Source organism: Leptonychotes weddellii, chromosome 11 (assembly GCF_054177405.1).
Source record: "Leptonychotes weddellii isolate Sample4059 chromosome 11, ASM5417740v2, whole genome shotgun sequence".
In the NCBI taxonomy this organism is placed as follows: Eukaryota; Metazoa; Chordata; class Mammalia; order Carnivora; family Phocidae; genus Leptonychotes; species Leptonychotes weddellii.
This window is the reverse complement of record NC_138379.1, coordinates 42,013,333-42,036,257: the sequence shown is the minus strand read 5'-3', so window position 1 is coordinate 42,036,257 and position 22,925 is coordinate 42,013,333. Positions and strand designations below refer to the sequence as shown.

General features: G+C 39.7%; 1 protein-coding gene, 1 long non-coding RNA gene and 1 other non-coding gene across 4 annotated transcripts in view; all 3 read left to right on the top strand.

Annotated features, from left to right (window-relative positions):
* SWAP70 (switching B cell complex subunit SWAP70) overlaps window positions 1–22,925 on the top strand; it is a 60,755-nt gene that overhangs the window by 11,129 nt on the left and 26,701 nt on the right. Inside the window, exons 2-3 of one of the 2 annotated variants that reach the window (XM_081797394.1) lie at window positions 15,891–15,938; window positions 16,201–16,341. In XM_081797394.1, the coding sequence (XP_081653520.1) occupies window positions 16,309–16,341 (33 nt within the window). In that variant the 5' untranslated portion in view covers window positions 15,891–15,938; window positions 16,201–16,308. The remainder of the gene's footprint in view (window positions 1–15,890; window positions 15,939–16,200; window positions 16,342–22,925) is intronic. The other variant, XM_081797393.1, reaches the window with a different exon arrangement.
* On the top strand, window positions 9,830–15,143 carry LOC145716038 (uncharacterized). Its single transcript, XR_014138367.1, has 2 exons — window positions 9,830–12,271; window positions 12,484–15,143. It is a non-coding gene; the product is annotated as an uncharacterized LOC145716038 (long non-coding RNA).
* Window positions 15,968–16,159, top strand: LOC115936738 (U2 spliceosomal RNA). Its single transcript, XR_004072133.1, has one exon. It is a non-coding gene; the product is annotated as a U2 spliceosomal RNA (small nuclear RNA).

The window sequence follows — 22,925 nt, the reverse complement described above, 5'->3', positions numbered from 1 at the left end:
TACATATATTGTGATGAGCACTGAGTAATGTATTCTTTTTTTAATTTTTATTATTATTATTTTTTAAAGATTTTATTTATTTGAGAGAGAGAATGAGATAGAGAGAGAACCTGAGAGGGGGGAGGGTCAGAGAGAGAAGCAGACTCTCTGCTGAGCAGGGAGCCCGATGTGGGACTCGATCCTGGGACTCCAGGATCATGACCTGAGCCGAAGGCAGTTGCCCAACCAACTGAGTCACCCAGGCGCCCCTAATATTTTATTTATTTATTTGATAGAGAACACAAGCAGGGGGAGCTGCAGAGAGAGAGAGGGAGAAGCAGGCTCCCCACTAGGCAGGGAGCCCGATGTGGGGCTCGATCCCAGGACCCTGGGATCATGACCTGAGCCAAAGGCAGATCCCCAACTGACTAAGCCACCCAGGCACCCCTCTTTTTTCTTTTTTTAAAAAGAATTTATTTGAGAGAGAGAATGAACGGGGGGGAGGGGTGGGAGGGACAGAGGGAGAGACAGAAGCAGATTCCCCAGTGAGCAGAGAGCCCAACACAAGGCTCGATCTCAAGACTCTGGGATCATGACCTAACTGAGCCACCCAGGCGCCCCAGAGTAATGTATTCTTGAATCACTATATGGTACACCTGAAACTAATATAACACTTTCTATTAATTATAGTGGAATTAAAATAACATAAAAATTTAAAAAAAGAAAAAAATACATGTAATTCCAAGAAGATAAGGTGATGAAGGCTATTATTTAAACACTTGTACATCAAAGAGAAATTTTGGAATAGTTCATATAAACGCATGGTATAGAATTCGTAAAGTTCGGTGTGCTTGGATGGCTCAGTTGGTTGGGCGTCCGCCTTCGGCTCAGGTCATGATCCCAGGGTCCTGGGATCAAGCCCCACATCGGGCTCCCTGTTCAGTGGGGAGTCTGCTCTCTCTCTCCCTCTGCCCCTCACCCCCGCCTCATGTTCTCTTGCTTTCTCTTGCTCAAATAAATTAAAAAAAAAATTCGTAAAGTTCAAAAGGGCATTTACAGAAGTGAAAAGTTTTCTTCAAGCCCTGTGCCATACTATTTTCCTGCCCTGGAGGTAACCATTATTACTAGTTTGTTATGTTCCCTTCCAGAGATCAAAATGTGCCTTAAAATTAATACTCTTATTGTTTTAGTAAGTGTTGTCCTTTTATTTATTTATTTTTTATTTTTTCTTTTTTTAAACTTTTTTTTTTTTTTTAAGATTTTATTTATTTATTTGACAGAGAGAGACATAGTGAGAGCAGGATCACAAGCAGGGGGAGTGGGAGAGGGAGAAGCAGGCTTCCCGCAGAGCGGGGAGCCCGACGTGGGGCTCCATCCCAGGATCCTGGGATCATGACCTGAGCCAAAGGCAGACGCTTAACGACTGAGCCACCCAGGCGCCCCAGTGTTGTCCTTTTAAATATAGCAAAATCTAGTGATATTTTTTGCAATCTTTATTATAACTTTGCAATTATGGTTGCAGTGCGAATTACATGTCACTCCTGGAAATGTCTTGAAATAAGCTTTTTGGCTGTGCACTTTTATCCTGTTGTTTTTAGAAACACAGGGTTTTGTTTTGTTTTAAATTGGGCCCTTCTGAAGTAAAAGAGAATCTAAGTGGAAAAAAATTTTGGGGAACAACATGGGTAGTTTGAATCTTTTTTCATTCTTCAGTGATAGATTTTCAGCTAAATATCTTTTATTCTTTGCTTTGCAGTTTGGTTTGTGTATCTTATGAATATTATATGTTCTATTCCCATATATACAGTTAGCCTCAAAAATTTTTAACCTTACTGGTTACAAAAGTAATTGAGCCTGGCCAGTGTGTCAGTTAAAAATACAGTAGTCCCCACTTATCTGCGTTTTTGAATTTCACAGTTTCAGTTACCTGCAGTCATCTGTGGTCTGGAAGCAGATGATCCTCCTTCTGACATATCGTCAGAAGTTCAGTAATAGGGGCGCCTGGGTGGCTCAGTCGTTAAGTGTCTGCCTTCGGCTCAGGTCAATGATCCCAGGGTCCTGGGATCGAGCCCCGCATCGGCTCCCTGCTCTGCAGGAGGCCTGCTTCTCCCTCTCCCACTCCCCTTGCTTGTGTTTCCTCTCTTGCTGTGTGTCTCTCTCTCAAATAAATAAATAAAATCTTTAAAAAAAAAAAAAAGTAGTAGCTTAACAATATGTCACAGTGCCTACATCATTCACTTCACTTCATCTCATCACGTAGACCTTTTATTGTCTCTTATAATTACAGGAGGGGTGAATATAGTACAGTATTTTGAGAGAGAGATACTATATTCACATAACTTTTCTTACAGTATGTTATAATTATTCTATTTTAGTACTAGTTAATCTTTTTACTGTGCCTAATTTATAAATTAAACTTGATCATAGATATGTATGTATCGGAAAAAAAAAACTAGGGTTCAGTACTATCCAGTAGGGTTTCAGACATCCACTTGGAATATGTCCCTTGCATAAGCAGGACAACTGTATAAAGGAAGCAAGTTGCAGTAAAGGGCTTTTATCGTGTTAAACACAACGTAAAAATATGATTAATTTTTGTGAACTTGGCATGTATAGTATTTTTCCCTAGTCTTTTTTTTTAAGGTTTTGAACTTCATTTTTTTTAAAGATTTTATTTATTTGACAGACAGAGAGAGAGCACAAGTAGGCAGAGTGGCAGGCAGAGGGAGAGGGAGAAGCAGGCTCTCCACCAAGCAGGGAGCCCTATGCACGGCTCGATCCCAGGACCCTGGGATCATGACTTGAGCCGAAGGCAGATGCTTAACCAACTGAGCCACCCAGGTGCCCCTTTTCCCCTAATCTTTAGTGTTGTTTCTATTAACTCTGTGGTAAAAGTTGTTTCTTTTGAGGAACTAAAAAATCTAATTAAAAAATGGGATTAGGGGATTGGAATCACGAATGAGCCTGTAAATGTCTTTGTAAATATTTTTTATATTTCGCCAAAACAAAATAGTAAAGACAGCTCTCCAAATAAAGAATTTGTAGGAGACATTTAAAAATCTTAAAATGGTAATAATGGATTCTGGGTTATTTCCTTTCTTCATTCCTTATTTGCTAACAGCTTTTCAGTGAAATGAGTTGGAAGTTTTGGCGTTTTTTTGAAATAACACATAAACTTCTGCTTTATTGAAGGTAATATACAAACTATGAGGCACTGTATGTGTGTGTGTCCCTCCATCTTAAGAGCCAGTGTGCATTTCTAATCTTATGACTCAGAGTTCTTAACCTTCTTGGTCTCCATTTTGTATTTCCTTTTGGGTCTCACTATAGTCCTGAGGTATGTAGTACCTGGAAGCTAGAGACAGAAGAGGCTTTGTGTGACCTTTTCTCACTTACTCCATTTGCCATCACAGACAGGACCAGTTCTGAATTACTGGCTATGTTCTCATTCCCTCCCAACACGAGGGTTATTATATAGTTCCCTCAGTGGATAATTAGTACATTGGAACTCAAGGTATTCCATCTTGCCTCTGTAGTCTTTCTTATGTGTGTCCCTGGTCCTGTCCTACAGCATAAGTCTAAGGTAGCCCTTTGTCTCAGCTTCCTTTATCTTCCCCAGGGATTCATTTCATGAATCTATTTTTCTGCTTTGCTTTCTGCTTTATTTCCTTCTTCTCATGATACCTTCAGGTTCCTTTTTTTTTTTTTTAATTCAAAATCTGTGTTTACTTGAAACTGCAATTCTCAGCAATTAATTAACTGTGGAAAGGTATTTAGGAGTAAATCTGCATATAGTTGAATTTCATAAATGAAGAGATACTGTGATTAGGGAGAGATTTCTGTAGTATTGGAAAAACTAATTTTTTCATCTTAGGATTCTTCTGTGCCTTCTATACCTTTTGCTTCCTTAGGAATACCTTTGTTTGGTAATCAAGTATATTTGCTCTGGACCAGGAGGGTGGTATATGTGAGCATGGTGTACCAGCTGTGCTCCAACACGTGCTGAACAGTGTTGGAGGTACGATATTTCATTGCATAAGCAGCTCTGGGAGGATGGAGCATTATCTGCCTTGCCAGGCGGCACATCCCCATCAATTCTTTCAGCTCCTAGGGTGATGGATGTGGGGTTACATTTTCTTTTTTTCTTTTTTTTTTAAAGATTTAAAAAAATTTTTTTTAATTTGAGACAGAGAGAGAGAGAACACAAGAGGGGGTAGGGTGAGAGGGAGAAGCAGACTCCCTGCTGAGCAGGGATCCCGATGCGGGACTCGATCCCAGGACTCCAGGATCATGACCTGAGCCGAAGGCAGTCGCTTAACCAACTGAGCCACCCAGGTGCCCGGGGGTTACATTTTTGATGCTTCTGTTCCTGTACAGAATAGATGGTTAACATATATTTGTTGACTGACTACATTAGAGCCAGTAATTCAGAACTGGTCCTATAAAGAGCGGACGTTACTTAAACTTTTTGGGAATTTATGACAAAGGTAGAGTTTTGAGATTATTCTGAGGATGTGGGTGTGGTAATTAGAGGTGAGAGGCTGGAGATGGGGAGACCATTTGGGGAGCATCTGTGAAAGTTGATGAGTCAGTTGATCAGTGCTGGACTGGGATGGTGGCAGTGGGAATCAAACAAATATGTTCCCTACCCTTATAGAGCTTTAGTCTTCTTTTTTTTTTTTAAAGATTTCACTTATTTATTTGACAGACACAGCGAGAGAGGGAACACAAGCAGGGGGAGTGGGAGAGGGAGAAGCGGGCCTCCTGCCGAGCAGGGAGCCTGATGCGGTGCTCAATCCGGGACACTGGGATCATGACCTGAGCCGAAGGCAGACACTCAACGACTGAGCCACCCAGGCACCCTGAGCTTTAGTCTTGTGAATGAGACAGACCCAGCAAGCTATCAATTCAAATATAGGGAGATAAAGAAAGTATACATTTCACCTAAGTCTTGTGGGATCTATTCATAATACTTGCCTGTAATGAATTATTTTATTGTTGGCTGCAATATAGTGATTTTTAAGATAATTTCTATCATTTTTGTCCATTTATTAATTGTCATTCTTGTGTAAAGACGAGTGTTCATTTTCTAACTCTTTAAACTTTCACCAAAAAAAAAAAAAAGTGCTGGGCACACAGAGGAGAGGAACCTGTCTAGCCTATGGGGAGGATTGGAGGAGTTAGGTCAGAGAATACTTCTAAAGGAAGAGACATTTGTCACTGACCTTAAGGGATGTGTCAAACTCGTCTATAAGAACATCTATGATGAAAGATACAGAAAATAAATCCCTTGGGAAAACAGGAAAAAGTGTCAGGAAAGAGCACTAGTTGGGGAGTCAGGAGACCTGTCTGTGCTCTGATACTTATGTAGCCATGGGAAGTCATTTCTTGCTGGGCTTCAGTTTCCTCATTTGTAAAATGTGGAGTACCAGATCAGGTCTTTGAGGGTTAGCCTTCTAATTTAACTATATTGGCTTGATGTGTTTATCACAGTCATATCCTGTTGAGTGTTTGCTCTGCAGCAGCTCTTTGTTGGAATCTCAGAAGGGAGAATGGGACCAGCTACTGAGGACAGGGAGCCCCTGTTTCCCCAGCATTACATTCTCTGGTTAACCATAAGCTGAAAGAGTAGCTCGTTCAGTGGAGAGAGGAGTTGACATTGGGGGTGCTGAATTAGACTTAGCTATAGGACAAACTATAAGTAAAAGAGGTACAGGAAGAGGAGAGTTGACGATTTTGTTGTTAAAGGAATGATGGTACCAAAGTTAGCATCAGGGTGGGAAGCCTGTTTTGAGGAAAAAGGTAATGAATTCTTCTTTGGGTTTTTTTGGATGTGAGGCAAATTGAGTGTAGAAATCTCTAGAATTAGGGATATAAATCAGAGTTCAGTTGAGAGGAAAAGACGAGAGGAGGATCTGAAAGTTATTAGAATAGAGGTAACTTAACATTGTCAGAATAAAAGCACTTTTGAAGAAGAGAATAAGGAGAAAGAAGAACTCAGGGCTGAAAATTGAGCTTTGGTAGAAGTGCCTTTGTGGGATCACCTTCCTCACCCCTCATTCTCCTAAGGAGAAGAACAAAAATAAGTCTAAGAGGAGGGGGATGATCCAGACTGCCAAATGCCAGCAACTTGGGAGAATGACTTGTTCAGAAGGTATCTGTCCCACATTGGGTTCTCCGGGAAGCAGATGGTGAGACAGAGTTGGGAGTGCAAAAGGGCTATTGAGAAGAACACCTATGAAAAAAAAAAAAAAAGAGGAAGCAGGATTGGGAAAAGGAGCTGTTAGATTGTGATACCGACTTGACAAAACTAGGAGCAAATGATACCACCATCTTGCTCAGTCATTGGCTGAGGACCCTGAATCAGCTAACTACAGTCCTTGTAGCTGGGCAGCATTTCCTTTCTTGAGGGATCTGAGTGGTACATCTCTGTGTCTGCTACAGAATCCTTTTGAAAAAGCAATTTCATGAGATTGATAGGGATGGGAGCCATATTATGGAGACCATAAGGAGACAGAGTGGTCAGAAGAGGGGGCAGCAAAGATAAACCTCAGATTTGTGATCTTTATCATCACTTTGGGTGTATACTGTGGCTTCAGATTTTCTTTTGGAGTAGAGTGTACTAAATTGAACTACCTAATTTTTCTCTCTTCTGTTACAGAGTTCTTTCTCACACTTGTTAATTCTTACTGAGTCCCTTCCTAAAAAATCTCTACTCGAATTTTGAGGAACTGGATTGCTTTTCTAGACCTCAGTTCAGATGAGTTACGTCTGCTAGTTCTGGTGGTGTGAATAACTAATGGAGGCATTGGTTTTTACTCTAAAAGTGATCTGAATTAGAGATTCCAGTTAAACAAAAATTCTCTCCAGTGGAATATAGTGGTAATACAGTGAAGTAAATTCAAGATCTAGATCTAGATAAAGATGATGGAGAAGCAAACTAAATTAAAGAGAGAGATAAGAAAATTCTTAAATAGGGCTCATTTAGCAAACATTTGTTGAACATCAGGCACTTTATTAGGTTTTGGTATGACACAGTTGGATAAAATGTAGACCTTCCCTTTATGGAACTTACAAAGTAGTGGGAGAGATAGGTGCAGACACTTATTGGAGTTAAATCTTTTTTACATGATTTATCTTCTTAAAGACATTTGTTTATGCTATAGTCCAGTGGGAGACTGGAACATAAGGAAGTTGTCCCAGATTGGGAGACTTTGTTGCCCATCGTGTGGCTTCTTCAGGAGGCATGGCAAAGCACAGTTCTTTGTGGATGACTGAACTGAGTTAGTTTCATTCACTCTATATTCTTACAGTGATCTCTTCATATTTTGTAATTTCATTGGTGTTCTCCAGCTGGAACCCCCAGACATATTTAATTTTTAAATTTTCCATAAATATAAACCTTCACTTTTTCTGATTATAAAGATAGTACGTAGAATATTTAAACAACGCATTGAAGTATAGAGGCAAAGGTAAAAGTACCCAAAATTCCACCACCAAGGGCAGATGCAGTTAACTTTTCAGTGAATGTCTTTCTAACATCTTTTCTCTCTTCCACCCCTTTTCCTCCCTCTCCTTGCTCTGTACACATACACATATGCATGCACACAGTTGCATATACACAAACATATATATCCTTTTATATAAATGGGACTGTATTTCATATGCTTTTATAATCTTTTTTTTTTTTAAGATTTTATTTACTTGACAGAAAGAGAGAGAGATAAGAAGCAGGGGAGGCAGGAGAGGGAGAAGCAGACTCCCAACTGAGCAGGGAGCCTGATGTGGGGCTCGATCCCAGGACTGTGGGATCATGACCTGAGTCAAAGGCAGACGCTTAACCGACTGAGCCACCCAGGTGCCTCTGTAACCTATTTTCTTAAAGAGGTATTAGGGTCATCGTTCCATATCACTGCTCATAGATACAGACAACATTCTTAATAATGGCTATGAACTATTTCACTGTGTTGATGCACCATGTTTTATTTAACCATTTTCCTATTCTTAGATATTTGAGACGTTTAGATATTTTCAGCCAGGGATGCTGCTAAACATCCTGTAATGCCTAGGACGCACCTCCCCCTGCTTGCTAAACAAAGAATTATCTGGTCTAGGGGCGCCTGGGCTGCTCAGTCGGTTAAGTGTCTGACTCTTGGTCTCAGCTCAGGTCTTGATCTCAGGGTCATGAGTTCAAGCCTGTGTTGGGCTCTATGCTGGGCATGGAGTCTATTTAAAAAAAAAAAAAGAATTATCTGGTCCAAAATGTCAGTAGTGATGGAGAAAACCTTCTCTGTTCCTTCTCCAGTGTTGGGTGGTGGCTATCTTCACTCCCCTATATCTGTTCAAACATCAGGTATTGTTACTCAAGGAAAAAGAAACCGCTCTTTTAGTTTGCATTATTTTGATTACTGGTGAGGTTAAGCATCTTTTTCTATATTTATTAGCCATCAGTTTCTTTTACAAATTTCCCATTTATGTCCATTGTCCATTTTTTAAATTAGGTTCTCATCTTTAATTTAGAAGAGTAATTTGAATATTGTAGCTATCAGCCTTTTTTTGTTTCTTTGTGGTATCTCTTTTTAAAGGGAAATTTAAAAAAATTTTGTCGTCAAATTTATTGATATTTTCTGTTTGATTTCTGAAGAGGGCTAAGTTGATTAATTGCCTGAAATAACTTATTAAAGGTGGTTCATTTAGAATGAAATCCAGTGGCATTTACTGTAGGTAGTTTAATGGCATATAGTCTGTAGACAACATCACAACAGGTGGTTTTGAGTTAGATATCCTGCCTTAATCTGTCCGTAAGTGTTACACTCCTACTAGTAGTCTCTGTGAAACATATGGAATACAACTATTAGGCAGGGTTCCCTCCCTTACTGAGCTGCAGCTAGGTATTTGAGATACTGGCATATGAAACAATTCATTTAAATGCTGAGTAGGAGTTCAGTGGACAGGAGGGCCAGTAAAGGTTTCCTAGAGTTTATGGAGAATGACCCAGTCTTGAAGGATATAACTAGGCAGAAGGGAATGTTTCTGGCACCCCATTGTTGTGGGACAGGCAGATAGGAGACTTGGGTTCTCATCCCTGTTTTGTTACTAATCAGTATGTGACTTAGGCCAAGTCTCAGGCCCCAGTCTTTTTATCTGTGAAATAGGAGACAGGAGTAGGATATTTCCTAAGATTGTTGTCATTAAAATATTATAGTTTTAATGTTAAAAGAGAATTTTTAGAAAGAATTCATTCAGCATTTATTGAAAGCCTTCTGCCTTCTGGATAGCATGTGAAGTACTGTGGGAATGCAAGGATAGATAAGACATGGGCCTTTCAGAAATTTACGATCTTGGGAGAGAAAAATCATTTGTGGTAGTGTAAAATAAAAAGTACAGAGTGCTTGGGAAATGCAGAGTGAGGAAAGGTCATCTTGATTTTGGGTGGTGGAGGCTTCTGAAAGGGATAGCATTTATGTTAGGTAGAAATGGAGGTGTAGGAGTGGTTGGAGCAAAGGCCTGGAGGGAAGGGGTGTGGTACAGGGTTTGTGTGTGGTGCAGTGAGTAAACTTGTTTGGTGGGATTTGTATGGTTGGTACAGAGGGGTAGGAAGAAATGCTAGAAAGCTAAAGAGGGCCTGACCTGCTGAGTGATTTAAATACAGGGCTGAGATACTTACTTGGTTTTTACTTCTGTAGGCTTTTGATGAATTTTAGATGAGGGAATAATGTGTTATAAGCGGCACTTTAAGATTAATTTGGTAAGGGGTGCCTGGGTGGCTCAGTCGTTTAAGCATCGCCTTTGGCTCAGGTCATGATCCCAGAATCCTGGGATCGAGCCCCGCATTGGGCTCCCTGCTCGGTGGAGAGCCTGCTTCTCCCTCTCCCTCTGCCTGCTGCTCTGCCTACTTGTGTTCTCTTTCTGTCAAATGAATAAATAAATAAAATCTTAAAAAAAGAAGATTAATTTAGTAAAAGTGTCTAGGATGGTGATTGCATTTAGGGACTAAGTCAACATTGACTTGGAGATTTCTGAGGCTGAATACAATGAAGATAATTTAAGAGAAAGCAAGTGAGACTTAAACAGTGATAAGCAGGATGAAAGGATATTGCCAGGAAAGGGAAAATGACTCTATGTGGTAAGGGGCAGGACTTCTATTAAGACAATGCTCTTAAGGCAGGGCATAATACTGGTAGGAAATTGGTCATTCTGGTTCATTGTTAGGAAGAGTTTTCTGGTAATTCGCCATTAGCTTGAAATTTTATAAATCAGGCAGGAATTTTCATGTGTTTTTTTTTTTTTTTAAAGATTGCTTATTATGAATTATAATTCTATAATTGTGTTGGTTCAGATAAGCTTGTTGGAATAGAGATCCCCACCCCCCTTTTCTTCAGTGTTGAAGTTGCCCATTACGCACATCCTGTAAAGGGAAACTGTGTGACTTGTTGGTGGGGGGGGTGGGGCACATTTCAGAGAACCTTTATAATCGCTAAATCTTTGGGAGGGAGGAGGGTAAACATTATGCACTCATGTGTGTTAAAACACTGATTAGTCGTTTATCATCCTTGATTTTGTTTTCATGATAGTTGGAGTAAACTGCTTAAAAAGGGTAAATGGCAAACCACTGAACAGGAACAGACCAACGAACAGGGCTCATGCAGCTAATTAGTCATCTCTTGTCAGCAAAGACCCTGCAGAGGCAATAGTAGATAGTTACGAAAGAACTGGAGACATGGGTTGTTGGCATGGATATGGATCTTTTATTGTAGTAACAATAGTTTATTCTTCAAATCAGGGGAATGAGAGCAAAATTGCTTAGGCAATCATGTGGGCGCTAAAAGAATGGCCTTTGGAGGAGCAGACATTTGAAGTGGGATAAATTCAACTTTTTTGAGAAACTTGCAAACATTCTGATTAGAGTGATTCAGGGGCAGTCCTTATACAAATCAAGCACTTGCAGGCCTCTTTCCTCCTGATTGCTTTTGTCCTGATCTGCTTTCCAGCTTCCTCATCTGGAGAGGCTAGCGCCTCTTGGAACTGGTTCCCCCAAAGGTGGGTGCTAGGAGATGGGGGCTCCCTGAGAGAGAGAATGGTCCCAGAGTTCTAGGCATATGTAGTTCTTTGCCCCTGGATTTAACTCGGCTCCACAAAATAGTGCCAGCTATCTTACTGGGTCCTGGAGTACTGTCTAGGTAGGGCTAGGGAAGCACCAAGCCATCACTGCACCTTATCTACAACATGCATGCATCGCCATAGGGTCATAGGGCTCTCTGTTCTTCCAGAAAGAAAGGGAAAGTGGCAAATGTGGAAAGGGCATCAGAGCAGGAGGCTTGGGTTCTAGTCCCAGTTTCACTACACATAAAATTCTGTGATTTGGGGCACATCTCCTAATCTCTGACTCAGCCTCTTCATCTGTAAAATAGCAATAATACCTACTTTTCCCAGGGGTGAGACTAAAACCAACTAATGGATGATGCAAGTCTATTCTAAAAAGCATAAACTACTGTACAAGCATATAGAGTGTTTACTTCTTGTTAATAGTTTATATTCTGTCCTTCAAGATTTTGGTTTCTTTATACATTTTATTTTTTATTAAAAAATTGAGATAATGTTTAGGCTTTTAAAAATTGCTGATAAATTTTTTTTTTTAAGATTTTATTTATTTATTTGAGAGAGAAAGAGAGGGAGCACAAGAGCAGGGGCAGGAGAAGCAGACTCCACTGAGCAGGGAGCCCAATGCAGGGCTCGATCCCAGGTACCCTGAGATCATGACCTGAGCCGAAGGCAGATGCTTAACAGACTGAGCCACCCAGGTGCACCCCCCCCACCTTTTAAAAAGATTTTATTTATTTATGCTGATAAAAATTTTTGAAAAGTTTTAAAGATAGCACACTTTTTTTTTTAAAGATTTTATTTATTTATTTGAGAGAGAGAATGAGAGACAGAGAGCACGGGAGGGAAGAGGGTCAGAGGGAGAAGCAGACCCCCCGCTGAGCAGGGAGCCCGATGTGGGACTCCATCCCGGGACTCCAGGATCATGACCTGAGCCGAAGGCAGTCGCTTAATCAGCTGAGCCACCCAGGCGCCCCAATAGCACACTTTTTTTTAATCTCTTTTAGTAACAAAATCTTTTCAGTTATCTATTATTCAGTTTTTTTGTTTGATGAAGACTTCCCTATTCTAGGCCATATTAACAATGAAAAAAGCTGAATTTATGATCGAATTATAGCTCTTGCTGAATTCATAAAATGAGTTTGGGTTGACAGTTAAGGATTGGGCTTTAAAAAATTTTTTTTAGAAGGAGGTTTTTTTTTTTTTAAAGATTTTTATTTATTTATTTGAGAGAGAGAGAATGAGAGACAGAGAGCCTGAGAGGGAGGAGGGTCAGAGGGAGAAGCAGACTCCCTGCTGAGCAGGGAGCCTGATGTGGGACTCCATCCGGGGACTCCAGGATCATGACCTGAGCCGAAGGCAGCCGCCCAACCAACTGAGCCACCCAGGCGCCCTTAGAAGGAGTTTTTAACACCTTATTCTGCAGTGAGGATGCTGAGACTGAGCAAATAGGTAGCAAAACATTAAACCATTATAAAATGGTAAGTGGCAAACCACTGAACAGGAACAGACTGCATGAGCAGGGCTGGCACTCAGATCTCCTCTAGGGTCCTTATTACTATTAAGTGTTGTCTCCCTCACAGTTTGTTTAAATAAATAAAGATAAAGGCGGTTAAGAAAATTGTCATTGAGTTCAGCTATTCCTCTCTTTAACACAAATGCTGTTTAATTGTCCAACTCTAGAGTTCAAATCTAAATCTTCTTGGATCAGTGAATTGAACTAAGCACCTACACATATAAAGAGCATTGTTGACTTTAGAGAACTAAAACCATGATGTTCCTTATTACTAGAGAGTGTTGGACCAGGGATTACAAAACCTGAATTCTAGTCTCAGTTCTGCTAAGTAAATTAGTTAAAAAAATGAAACAAATTTTATCTCTTTGAGCCAGTACTCACCATCTATAAGATGAGTATGACAATATGGCATCCAAAGCCCCTTCCAGGACTTTAGTTGGCAGATCTATGAAACCTGAAGGTAGAGAAAGAGGGGTGTGGGAGAGATTGGTGTCTCCTTTTTGTACCCTGAGGAGTTTGCATTAATCAGCTACATTTCTCATGTTATTCCCCTACCTGAAAGCCTGCCAATTGCCCTTTCCTGTCCAAAAAGCCCTCCTTATTTTAAGGCCTAGGTTACATTTCACTTCCTCTATGAAGTCACTTTAACACACATTGTTTCTCTTTTCTGAACTCATTGATTGTCCTTACATCTCACTCATCTGTTAATCATGGTACATTCCTGTGGAATATGCCTTCCTCTTATACCTATCTCTAGAGAGTAGATTAATGTAAAACAAAAAATAGAGACTTTGAAGATAAATTGATTTAGCTGTGTGATCTTAGGTCAGCCCCTTTTTAAAAATACATGTTTAATTTTTTAAATAGGTAGAACATTTTTGAATAGGTAAAATTTTTTTCAAACTTAAGAAAAAGGGGAGGTGCAGTGAAAAGTGTACCTCAGGTCTACCACCAAGGTAATCTTTCCCCTACTGTTATTAGTTTCTTATATAATCTGCTAGAGTTTTTAAGAAATAAAACCTTTATTTATTTATTTATTTTTAAGATTTATTTATTTGTCAGAGAGAGAGAGCATGCACAAGCAGGGGGAGTGGCAGGCAGAGGGAGAAGCAGACTCCCTGCTGATCAAGGAGCCCAATGTGGGGTTTGATCCCAGGACCCTGGGATCATGATCTGAGCCGAAGGCAGAGGCTTAATGACTGAGCCACCCAGATGCCCCTCTGCTAGAGTTTCTTATTTTTTCTTTCTTTCTTTCTTTTTTTTTTTAAAGATTTTATTTATTTGACAGAGAGAGACATAGCGAGAGAGGGAACACAAGCAGGGGGAGTGGGAGAGGGAGAAGCAGGCTTCCTGCGGAGAAGGGAGCCTGATGTGGTGCTAGATCCCAGGACCCTGGGATCATTACCTGAGCCGGCAGCAGACACTTAACGACTGAGCCACCCGGGTGCCCTCTTTCTTTTTCTTTTATATAAAAGATGGCACACTAAACAATCTTAAGCGTATTGCTTTTTTCACTTAACTTATCTTGGAGATCTTTTCATACCACCACACAGTGAGCTTCCTTATTGTTCTTAATGTTTTATGAATGCATCATAATTTAACCAGTGGTTAGGAATTTTTAGTTGATTAAAGTCCTAAATGATTTCAGATTTGAATGACCTTTGAGCCTTAGCTGAGAAAATTGCTCCTTATTTCTCCAAACTCATATTTCTATAGTACATTACAGGTTTTAAGCACTTTACGTTCTTGCAGTTGATCCTCACAAAACCTCTTTGGAAGAAGATAATTACTCCATAAGTTGTACTAGGTAAATAGAGAAAGGAAATATCTATTTAGGTTTTTGTCGACTGTGGTGCAGGATTCTTCAGCAAGAGCTCTACCGCGCTCTTTTCATGTGCTCTGCTATTGGCAAATAGAGATTTTGCTTGAGAAACACAGCCTGCTTTGTAGGGGTTGATAAAAGTCTTCATTACTTCATTTATAACCATTTGTGAATTTACTTCCTTTACTTTACTTACTTCCTTAAAACCAGTAGAGCATGTAGAAAAGGATCTCCACATAAATGAAGCTTTGAGAAACAAAACAAATATAAAGAGAAGATATGCAAATATTCTTTTTATAGGTTACTTTTTTTAATCTTAAAAAATCCTAACTGAAGTATGTATATGCAGGAAAAAGTGGCATTGAAAGTTTCATTGAGATGAATGTGGTTCTTTAAGTGATTAAATGTGTAGGGCTGAGAAAAGTAGGGAGTATTTTAACCTGGGATTTAACGTCTGGTAAGATTCTCTTAAAGCAAGTACAGCCTGAGCTATGTAATTGACCTGTTTAGAATGCACAAATGAAATGGGAGGGGTTTAAGTTTTACTCTAAAATTTTCATTTAATATAAAATGAGATTGGTACTCACAGACCCCCCCAGACTGCTAATTGAACTGCCTGAGTGTTAAAGTATGCACTCAGGTTATGCCAAAACCAGTAATGCTTTATATACGGAATGCAAATCTGAGATATTTTTGCAATTAATTTTTCTCCTATTTCTAAACCAGGCCCTTGATTTCTTTTCTGCTTTTATGTTTATGTTCTTTTAGATTCATGCTGAAAACTTAGCCCAGTATCCTAGAATTTTAGAGATATTTGGACACTTAGAGATTGCTAATTAATATTTAGTACCTTTGTATATTAACTTGGCCCTTTGTATTGAACCAAGTGAGAACACCGGAGCCCAGAGAGGTGTGATTGGCCCTGGTCAGTCACTTTGTCCAGAACCTTCGGCTGCAGCTGCCCAGTTCCATGTTCTTTCCCTTACAGCTCTAACTGACTGACACTGCTCTACTTGGGGAGAAGTTTAATTTTGAAAACATCCTCTTGGTCCTTCCCCACTTTTTTCTTTCTAACGTGGGCCAAGTAATAAAAAATTGTAAGGAATATTATAGTCACAGATACTTAAGCATTTTTTTTAAGTATAGTTGACACACGGTGTACATTAGTTTCAGGTGTACAACATAGTGATTCAACTTCTCTATACGTTATGCTGTGCTCACCACAAGGATAGCTACCGTCTGTCACCAGTGTTATTACAGTCTCATGGACTGAGTTCCCTATGTCGTTCCCTTTATTCCTGTGTAGAGTCACAGATCTTGCATGGAGCCAGCTCATTGTAGGCATGTAAAAGAGACTTGTTTGAAGTGAACCAGAACTGGGGAGGGACTGAGGTAACAACCAAGTGAGGAGCAGGCAGCCAAGCAGTACTCACCCCATATTTGTTAGCTTATTCTCCATCTTTCTCTCCCTAGGGCAGGGAGCAGCCAGTTGTGTTCAGACAGTGAAGCTGCCATGTGTTGGTGAGCGGATGCCTTTAAACTACTTTCTTATTGCTTCTCGGCCTTTTGGCTAAGATCAAGTGTAGTATCTGTTCTTATCAGTTTAATATCTGATACGTCCTCTATCTGAGGACAATATAGTAAATGGATTTTTGGAGCCGGGAGATGGAATAGGAGCTTGCTCCGTCCACTCCGCACATCGACCTGGTTATTGCAGTACTTCCAGGAATGGTGCACCCCCAATTTAAAAAAAATAAAATAAACTACTTTCTTTCCCCCTTAGGTCCTTTCCCATAACCTGTGCACGGTGCTGAAGGTTCCACATGACCCTGTTGCCCTTGAAGAGCACTTCAGGGATGATGATGAGGGGCCCGTCTCCAATCAGGGCTACATGCCATATTTAAACAAGTTCATTTTGGAAAAGGTATGCTTCTAATGTCTTCTTGCTTACAGCGTTGTTTGATTTGCACATTTCAAGTGGGCCCCAGAGCCCCTTGCTGGTGAGTTCACTAAGGAGTTCAGGTGTGAGGCATCAGGAGGATAAATCAGAAAGGAAAGAAAGAAATGGGAGACTGACATTTCCTATTTCTTCCTCTTCTCCACAGTCTTCTAAAACTTGGTTTGGTATTTTACAACTTGGCTCATTTTTTGAAATTAAGAGCTGTATTTTGTATTAGTCTATAATGTCTTCTCAGAGTGCTTTTTTTTTTCTTTTTAAATTCTGTTCCACATGTACTGGCAATGATTGTTAAAGCATGGGTATGTTAGGGTAAGATGTGAATACCAAAGGTGATGTTAATTATCTTTACTAAATAGCTGTTGTACAGCAAAGTTTTCATCATGGACTTTTAGGGTACCACTCAGATGCTTCCTCTGGGGTATATTATGAGTAAAGATGCTGCAAAAACCTATTTTGTGTTTGGAAGCCAAATATAACCTATTGGCATTGCTGCCATGTTCAGTTTCTCTTTTGGTTTGGATAACTAAAAATTGACAAATTTAATATACTTCTATTTCTTTTTAGAAGAAAATAATCTAAACTGATGGCGCCTTCAAATAATTTAAAAAATTGGTCATTAAAAATTATGAAAGTGGGGCGCCTGGGTGGCTCAGTTGGTTAAGCGACTGCCTTTGGCTCAGGTCATGATCCTGGAGTCCCGGGATCGAGTCCCGCATCGGGCTCCCTGCTCGGCGGGGAGTCTGCTTCTCCCTCTGACCCTCCTCCCTCTCATGCTCTCTGTCTCTCTCTCATTGTCTCTCTCGCAAATACATAAAATCTTAAAAAAAAAAAAATTATGAAAGTTTGCATATGCTTATTAAATAGGCAATTAATACAAAAATAGATGAAATAGTGAATGTCTCTTTACTCTTCTAGTCTCACTCTCTAGGAGTAACCACTCTTAACAGTTTGGTGAATATCTTTGCAGATCTTTTTAAATGTGTACATGCAGACACACCTCTACATAATACATAGTGTTTTGTTTCCATATTAAGATCATGCTATATATAAAGTTCTTCAAATTGTTTTTTTAACCGAATGATATATTGGTGTCATTTTTCCATTTTGTGTACACTTAGTTTAGATATGAAAGTAATCATGTATTCACATGAATGGCTGAGAAATTCCTGCTTTTGCCTATTTCTAACACCAAGCATGAAACTTTTGGATATATTTTAAAAATGCCTTTCAAAAGTGACAATGATAATACTTTAAAATTAAAAGTAAAATACATTTAGGGGCACCTGGCTGGCTAAGTCAGAGGAGCATGTGACTCTTGATCTTGGGGTTGTGGGTTTGAGCCCCACGTTGGGTGTAGAGATGACTTATATAAATAAGCTTAAAAAAACATTTAAAAACTATATTATTCCATCACCTAAATACCACCACAACTATTTACATACTTTTTTCTATGGATTCTTTGGATTTTTATTGCTGTATATGTATACATTTTTTTTATAGTTTAGTGTCTTTGTAATAGGTATGGTAATTAAAATTTATGATAATAAGTTAGTGGTTTGGAAAATGTCAAAGTGTTGATGAGGATTCTTTAAAAAAATCTCATGTTTTAGGGGTGCCTGGGTGGCTCAGTCGTTAAGCGTCTGCCTTCGGCTCAGGTCATGGTCCCAGGGGCCTGGGATCGAGCCCTGCATAGGGCTCCCTGTTCAGTGGGGAGCCCGCTTCTCCCTCTCCCTCTGACTGCCGCTCCCCCTGCTTGTGCTCTCTCTCTGTCAAATAAATAAATAAAATCTTAAAAAAAAAAAATCGCATGTTTTTCAGAAATTTTATTGCAAAGGTTGTCAAGATTACAGTGTGTTCATTTTTGTAGTATTCTTTGTACCTATGTCTGTTATTCCACATTAGCCTCACAATACAATTTTCTGCTCTTTGTGTTTGTTTTCTGTGTATATGTGTTATATGTTTAAGTATTCCCTGCAGAGATGATAACATTGCTTTGATCATGCCTAATAATTAGGAAAAAAAGAGAAATCATACCATAATGAAATGCAAGACTTAGTAAGACTCACAGAAGCCTCAAATTGTGTGATTCCATTTATATGAAATGCCCCAAATAGGCAAACACATAGAGATAAAAAGTAGATTAGTGGTTGACAGAGGTTGAGGGGAGGTGGGAATGGTGAGTAACTACCAATGGGCTTGTGGTTTCTTTTTGGGATGATGAAAATATTCTAGAATTAGTTAGTGATGGGGGTTGCAAAACTTTATGAATATATTAAAAACTATTGAGTTGTACACTTTTAAAGTGCAAATTTTATGGTATGTGAATTATATTTCAATAAAAAATGTTTAGGGGTGCCTGGGTGGCTCAGTTGGTTAAGCGTCTGCCTTCGGCTCGGGTCATGATCTCAGGATTGAGCCCCGTATCAGGCTCCCTGCTCAGCAGGGAGTCTGCTTCTCCCTCTCCCTCGGCTCCTCCCCCTGTTTGTGCTGTCTCTCTCTTTCTCTCGCTCGCTCATTGTCTCTTCTCATATAAATAAAATCATTAAAAAATGTTTTAATCAAATTATACAGAAACTGATTTGTGAGGTCTTAAAACTTCATAGTATGATGCTGTACTATTTTCTGGAGTTTTTCCTGGGTGCTGTTCTGTTCATTGATGAGGTAGCTCATTTGTGTTCTGTAGTTGTATTATAAGTAAATATATCTTAAATTCCACAAATACTTGATGACCTGCTGTGTGAGTGTGTTTAATCTTAAAAATTAAAGACAATCAGGGGTGCCTGTTGCTCAGTCAGTTAAGCGTCCCAACTCTTGATTTTGGCTCAGGTCATGATCTCAGGGTTCTGAGATGGAGCCCTGCCTTGGGGTCTGTACTGGGTGTGGAGCCTGCCTAAGATTCTCTCCCTCTCCTTCTGCCCTCCACCCCCCACCCCTAAATTAAAAGACAATGAGCAGAATTATGTCTGTTATTAAAATATAGAACATACTGGGAGATACTCAGAAATCTGAAAATTGCCTTTTCAGTGCTAAAATTTGTGTGGGGTGGGCCAGTGGATAGGGAAACATGGTTTCATATCTCAAAGTGCTGTACTCTAATACTGTATTTTGTTCTCCTTGGTGTAACTTTTGTTAAATATCTTGAACTTTAAGTTTTAAAATGTTTTTTTTTTTTTGTTTTAGTATTTAGGCATTTTAAAGTTTTATAATTAATTGGGGGAGAAAATATAGCAGTATTTAAAAAGTTCAAAATAAGCCACTAAGTTTGGAGAAAAACTTATTCACAAAATGAGTGAGGATATGGGGCGCCTGGGTGGCTCAGTTGATTAAGCGACTGCCTTCGGCTCGGGATCGAGTCCCGCGTCGGGCTCCCTGCTCAGCGGGGAGCCTGCTTCTCCCTCTGACCCTCCCCCCTCTCATGTGCTCTCTGTCTCTCTCATTCTCTCTGTCTCAAATAAATAAAAAAATAAAATCTAAAAAAAAAAAATGAGTGAGGATATGATGAAACAGTAAGTTCTTGTTTACATTATTGCTTAGCCACCTGGAGTGGAATTTTGCCAGTCCTTCAATCCAAATAAAGCAGCCAAGGTTTCCATGGTGTGGGTTTAAACTGAGCAAAGATTAGTGCCTTATTTTGAAACGTGGTTGAAAAAGTGCCAATAGTGACTGGAGAATGTTAACATAAAGTTTAGAGATTGTAATCGGTTATGCAAAAGAAATAGAAAATAATGACTAAATTTGCAAGATGTGATATACATATCTGTGTGTGTCATATACATATGTATATCTATATATCACACACACTATCTCATTTGATCCTTATGTTAATCCTGCAATGCATAACTGGAATTCTTCTTCCCATTTAACTCAGGAGGAAACAGAGCATAAGGTTGCCTAACAAATAAGGGTTAGATTTTAAACCTAAGCCGTTTAATTTCTAGATCAGTGTTCTTTTAACTGTACTGTTGAGGGATTAATTACTTCCTTTTAGAATTATTGTTTTTCTAATTATTGGGTATATAGGGGAAGGGGAAAGTGGCTTAAAAGCTATTCTGACAAATCTCAAACTCTGTCAGCCTCTAGTTCTCTTAGGTTTTTTCTCAAAAGTTTTAAGATGAGTCTTTTCTTGGGGGCGCCTGGGTGGCTCAGTCGTTAAGCGTCTGCCTTCGGCTCAGGTTGTGATCTCAGCGTCCTGGGATCGAGCCCCACATCAGGCTCCCTGCTCGGCGGGAAGCCTGCTTCTCCCTCTCCCACTCCCCCTGCTTGTGTTCCCTCTCTCACTGGGTCTCTCACTGTCAAATAAATAAATTAAATCTTTAAAAAAAAAAAAAAAGATGAGTCTTTTCTCTTAATTGGTATCTGGTGTTTTTTTTGTTTTTTTTTTTAAGATTTTATTTATTTATTGAGAGAGAGAGAATGAGAGACAGAGAGCACGAGAGGGAAGAGGGTCAGAGGGAGAAGCAGACCCCCTGCTGAGCAGGGATCCCAATGAGGGACTCGATCCCGGGACTCCAGGATCATGACCTGAGCCGAAGGCAGTCGCTTAACCAACTGAGCCACCCAGGTGCCCCTGGTGTGTTTTTTTTTAATAAAGATTTTTATTTATTTATTTGACAGAGAGAGACACAGCAATAGAGGGAACACAAGCAGGGGGAGTGGGAGAGGGAAAAGCAGGCTTCCCACTGAGTAGGGAGCCCGATGCGGGGATGGATCCCAGGACCCCGAGATCATGACCTGAGCCGAAGGCAGACGCTTAACGACTGAGCCACCCAGGTGCCCCAGTATCTGGTGTTCTTTAGTGTTCATTCTTATCACTTTTTCCCCAGGTGGTTTTAGAGGTTTTTTGCCTTTGCCTAGGAGAATTTTTCTGAAGGGGTTTTGGGACTAAGAGATAAATCATTTTGAAATTCACTTTCTAAAAAGTAATTTTTCCATTTGATTTCTGTATTTGCTTCTTCAGAGATAGTCATATTCCTGTTGTTCTTCACATTGATAGAATTTATTTTCAGCTTTCCTGAGACATCAAATGATTAATATGCCTGTGTTCTTGTATCAAATATTTTGCCTTCCCCGAGTGTTAACTTTTTTTATTTTTTTGCTTGTTTGTTAAAGTCCTTCTTTGGTAAAGAATGGAATTCTGTAAACATTTAGGAAGAATGTTTTTGTGAGCCTCCCCTCTCTTTTTTTGCAAAGAGACCTTATACCTGGATTATCTGACAGTGAATACTTGAAGAAAGCAGTATATTGTTACCTTTTTACTACTGAGCCCCAATACACTACATCAAAAGCTAGTTCTGCTTTAGCATATTTATGTGGCAATCTAATTCTTTCATTGAGATTTAATAGCCTGTTAGGCTTTTGGGTCTGAATCATTGTCAGTTCTTTTTTCCTGATTCCACATGTTAAGGGTTAGTCTGTGCTATTATGACTAAAACCAATAATCCATTGGCAAGATGCCAAGTCCTCATTGGGACATCTGCCACTTTTCTAGCACAATCCTTTTCTTTTTGGCTTTTTGGAAACATACATACACATGGAAGAAGAACAAAAAGAAACCTTTCAGTTCAATATAATGTCCTTTCTCTAGAGGTTAGTAGCCTCTGCATTCTGTTTTCCTAGGCTGACATACCAAATGCTTGCTGGTCACATCAGTTCTAGTTCTTCCATAAAATGAGGTTTCAAATTCTGTTATTCGAATCCTTATACCATCAGCAATCAAAATGTCTTCAAATGGGTGCCTAACAGCTGTCATTTATAGGAAGTCATAATGCTCTTAACTACCCAAAACCATGTTTTTGTATAGTTCTTTTTATTGTCCTTTAGCCTATGTTATTTTTTCTTTCATTGTTGCTTAAGAGTTATATAGTATTATTTTGGCACAATGGCTCAGTTGGACTCTACATTTTCATCATCTTTGTGAAGTTATGCAGCACTAAAAACTTTTTTTTTAATTTTAATTTTTTGAGAGAGGGAGAGCATGCGTTTGAGGTGGGGGGTGGTTGGAGAGGGACAGAGAGAGAGAGGGAGAGAATCTTAAACAGGTGCCATGCCCAGTGCAGAGCCCGACATGAGGCTCTATCTCACGACACTGAGATCATGACCTGAGCGGAAATCAGGAGTTGGACATTTAATCGACTGAGCCACCCAGGTGCCCAGCACTAAAAACTTCTGGTGAAAAAAGAGGTTAAATGCTGAAAACTGGTTGCCTTCATGCCCATTGAGTACTGTGGCCAGCAATATAAGTCTAAGAGTGATATAGTTTAAAGAAATACTGTTTTTTAAAATAAAAGCCTTATTGAGATATTCACATGTCATGCGATTTAATTATTTGAAGTGTATAATTCAGCGGTTCTTGCTATAACCACTTTTTTTTTAAGATTTTATTTATTTATTTGTCAGAGAGAGAGTGTGCACAAACGGGGAGCGGCAGGCAGAGGGAGAAGCAGGCAGAGGGAGAAGCAGACTCGCCGCTGAGCAGGGAGCCCGATGTGGGACTCGATCCCAGGACCTTGGGATCATGACCTGAACGTTTAAATGACTGAGCCACCCAG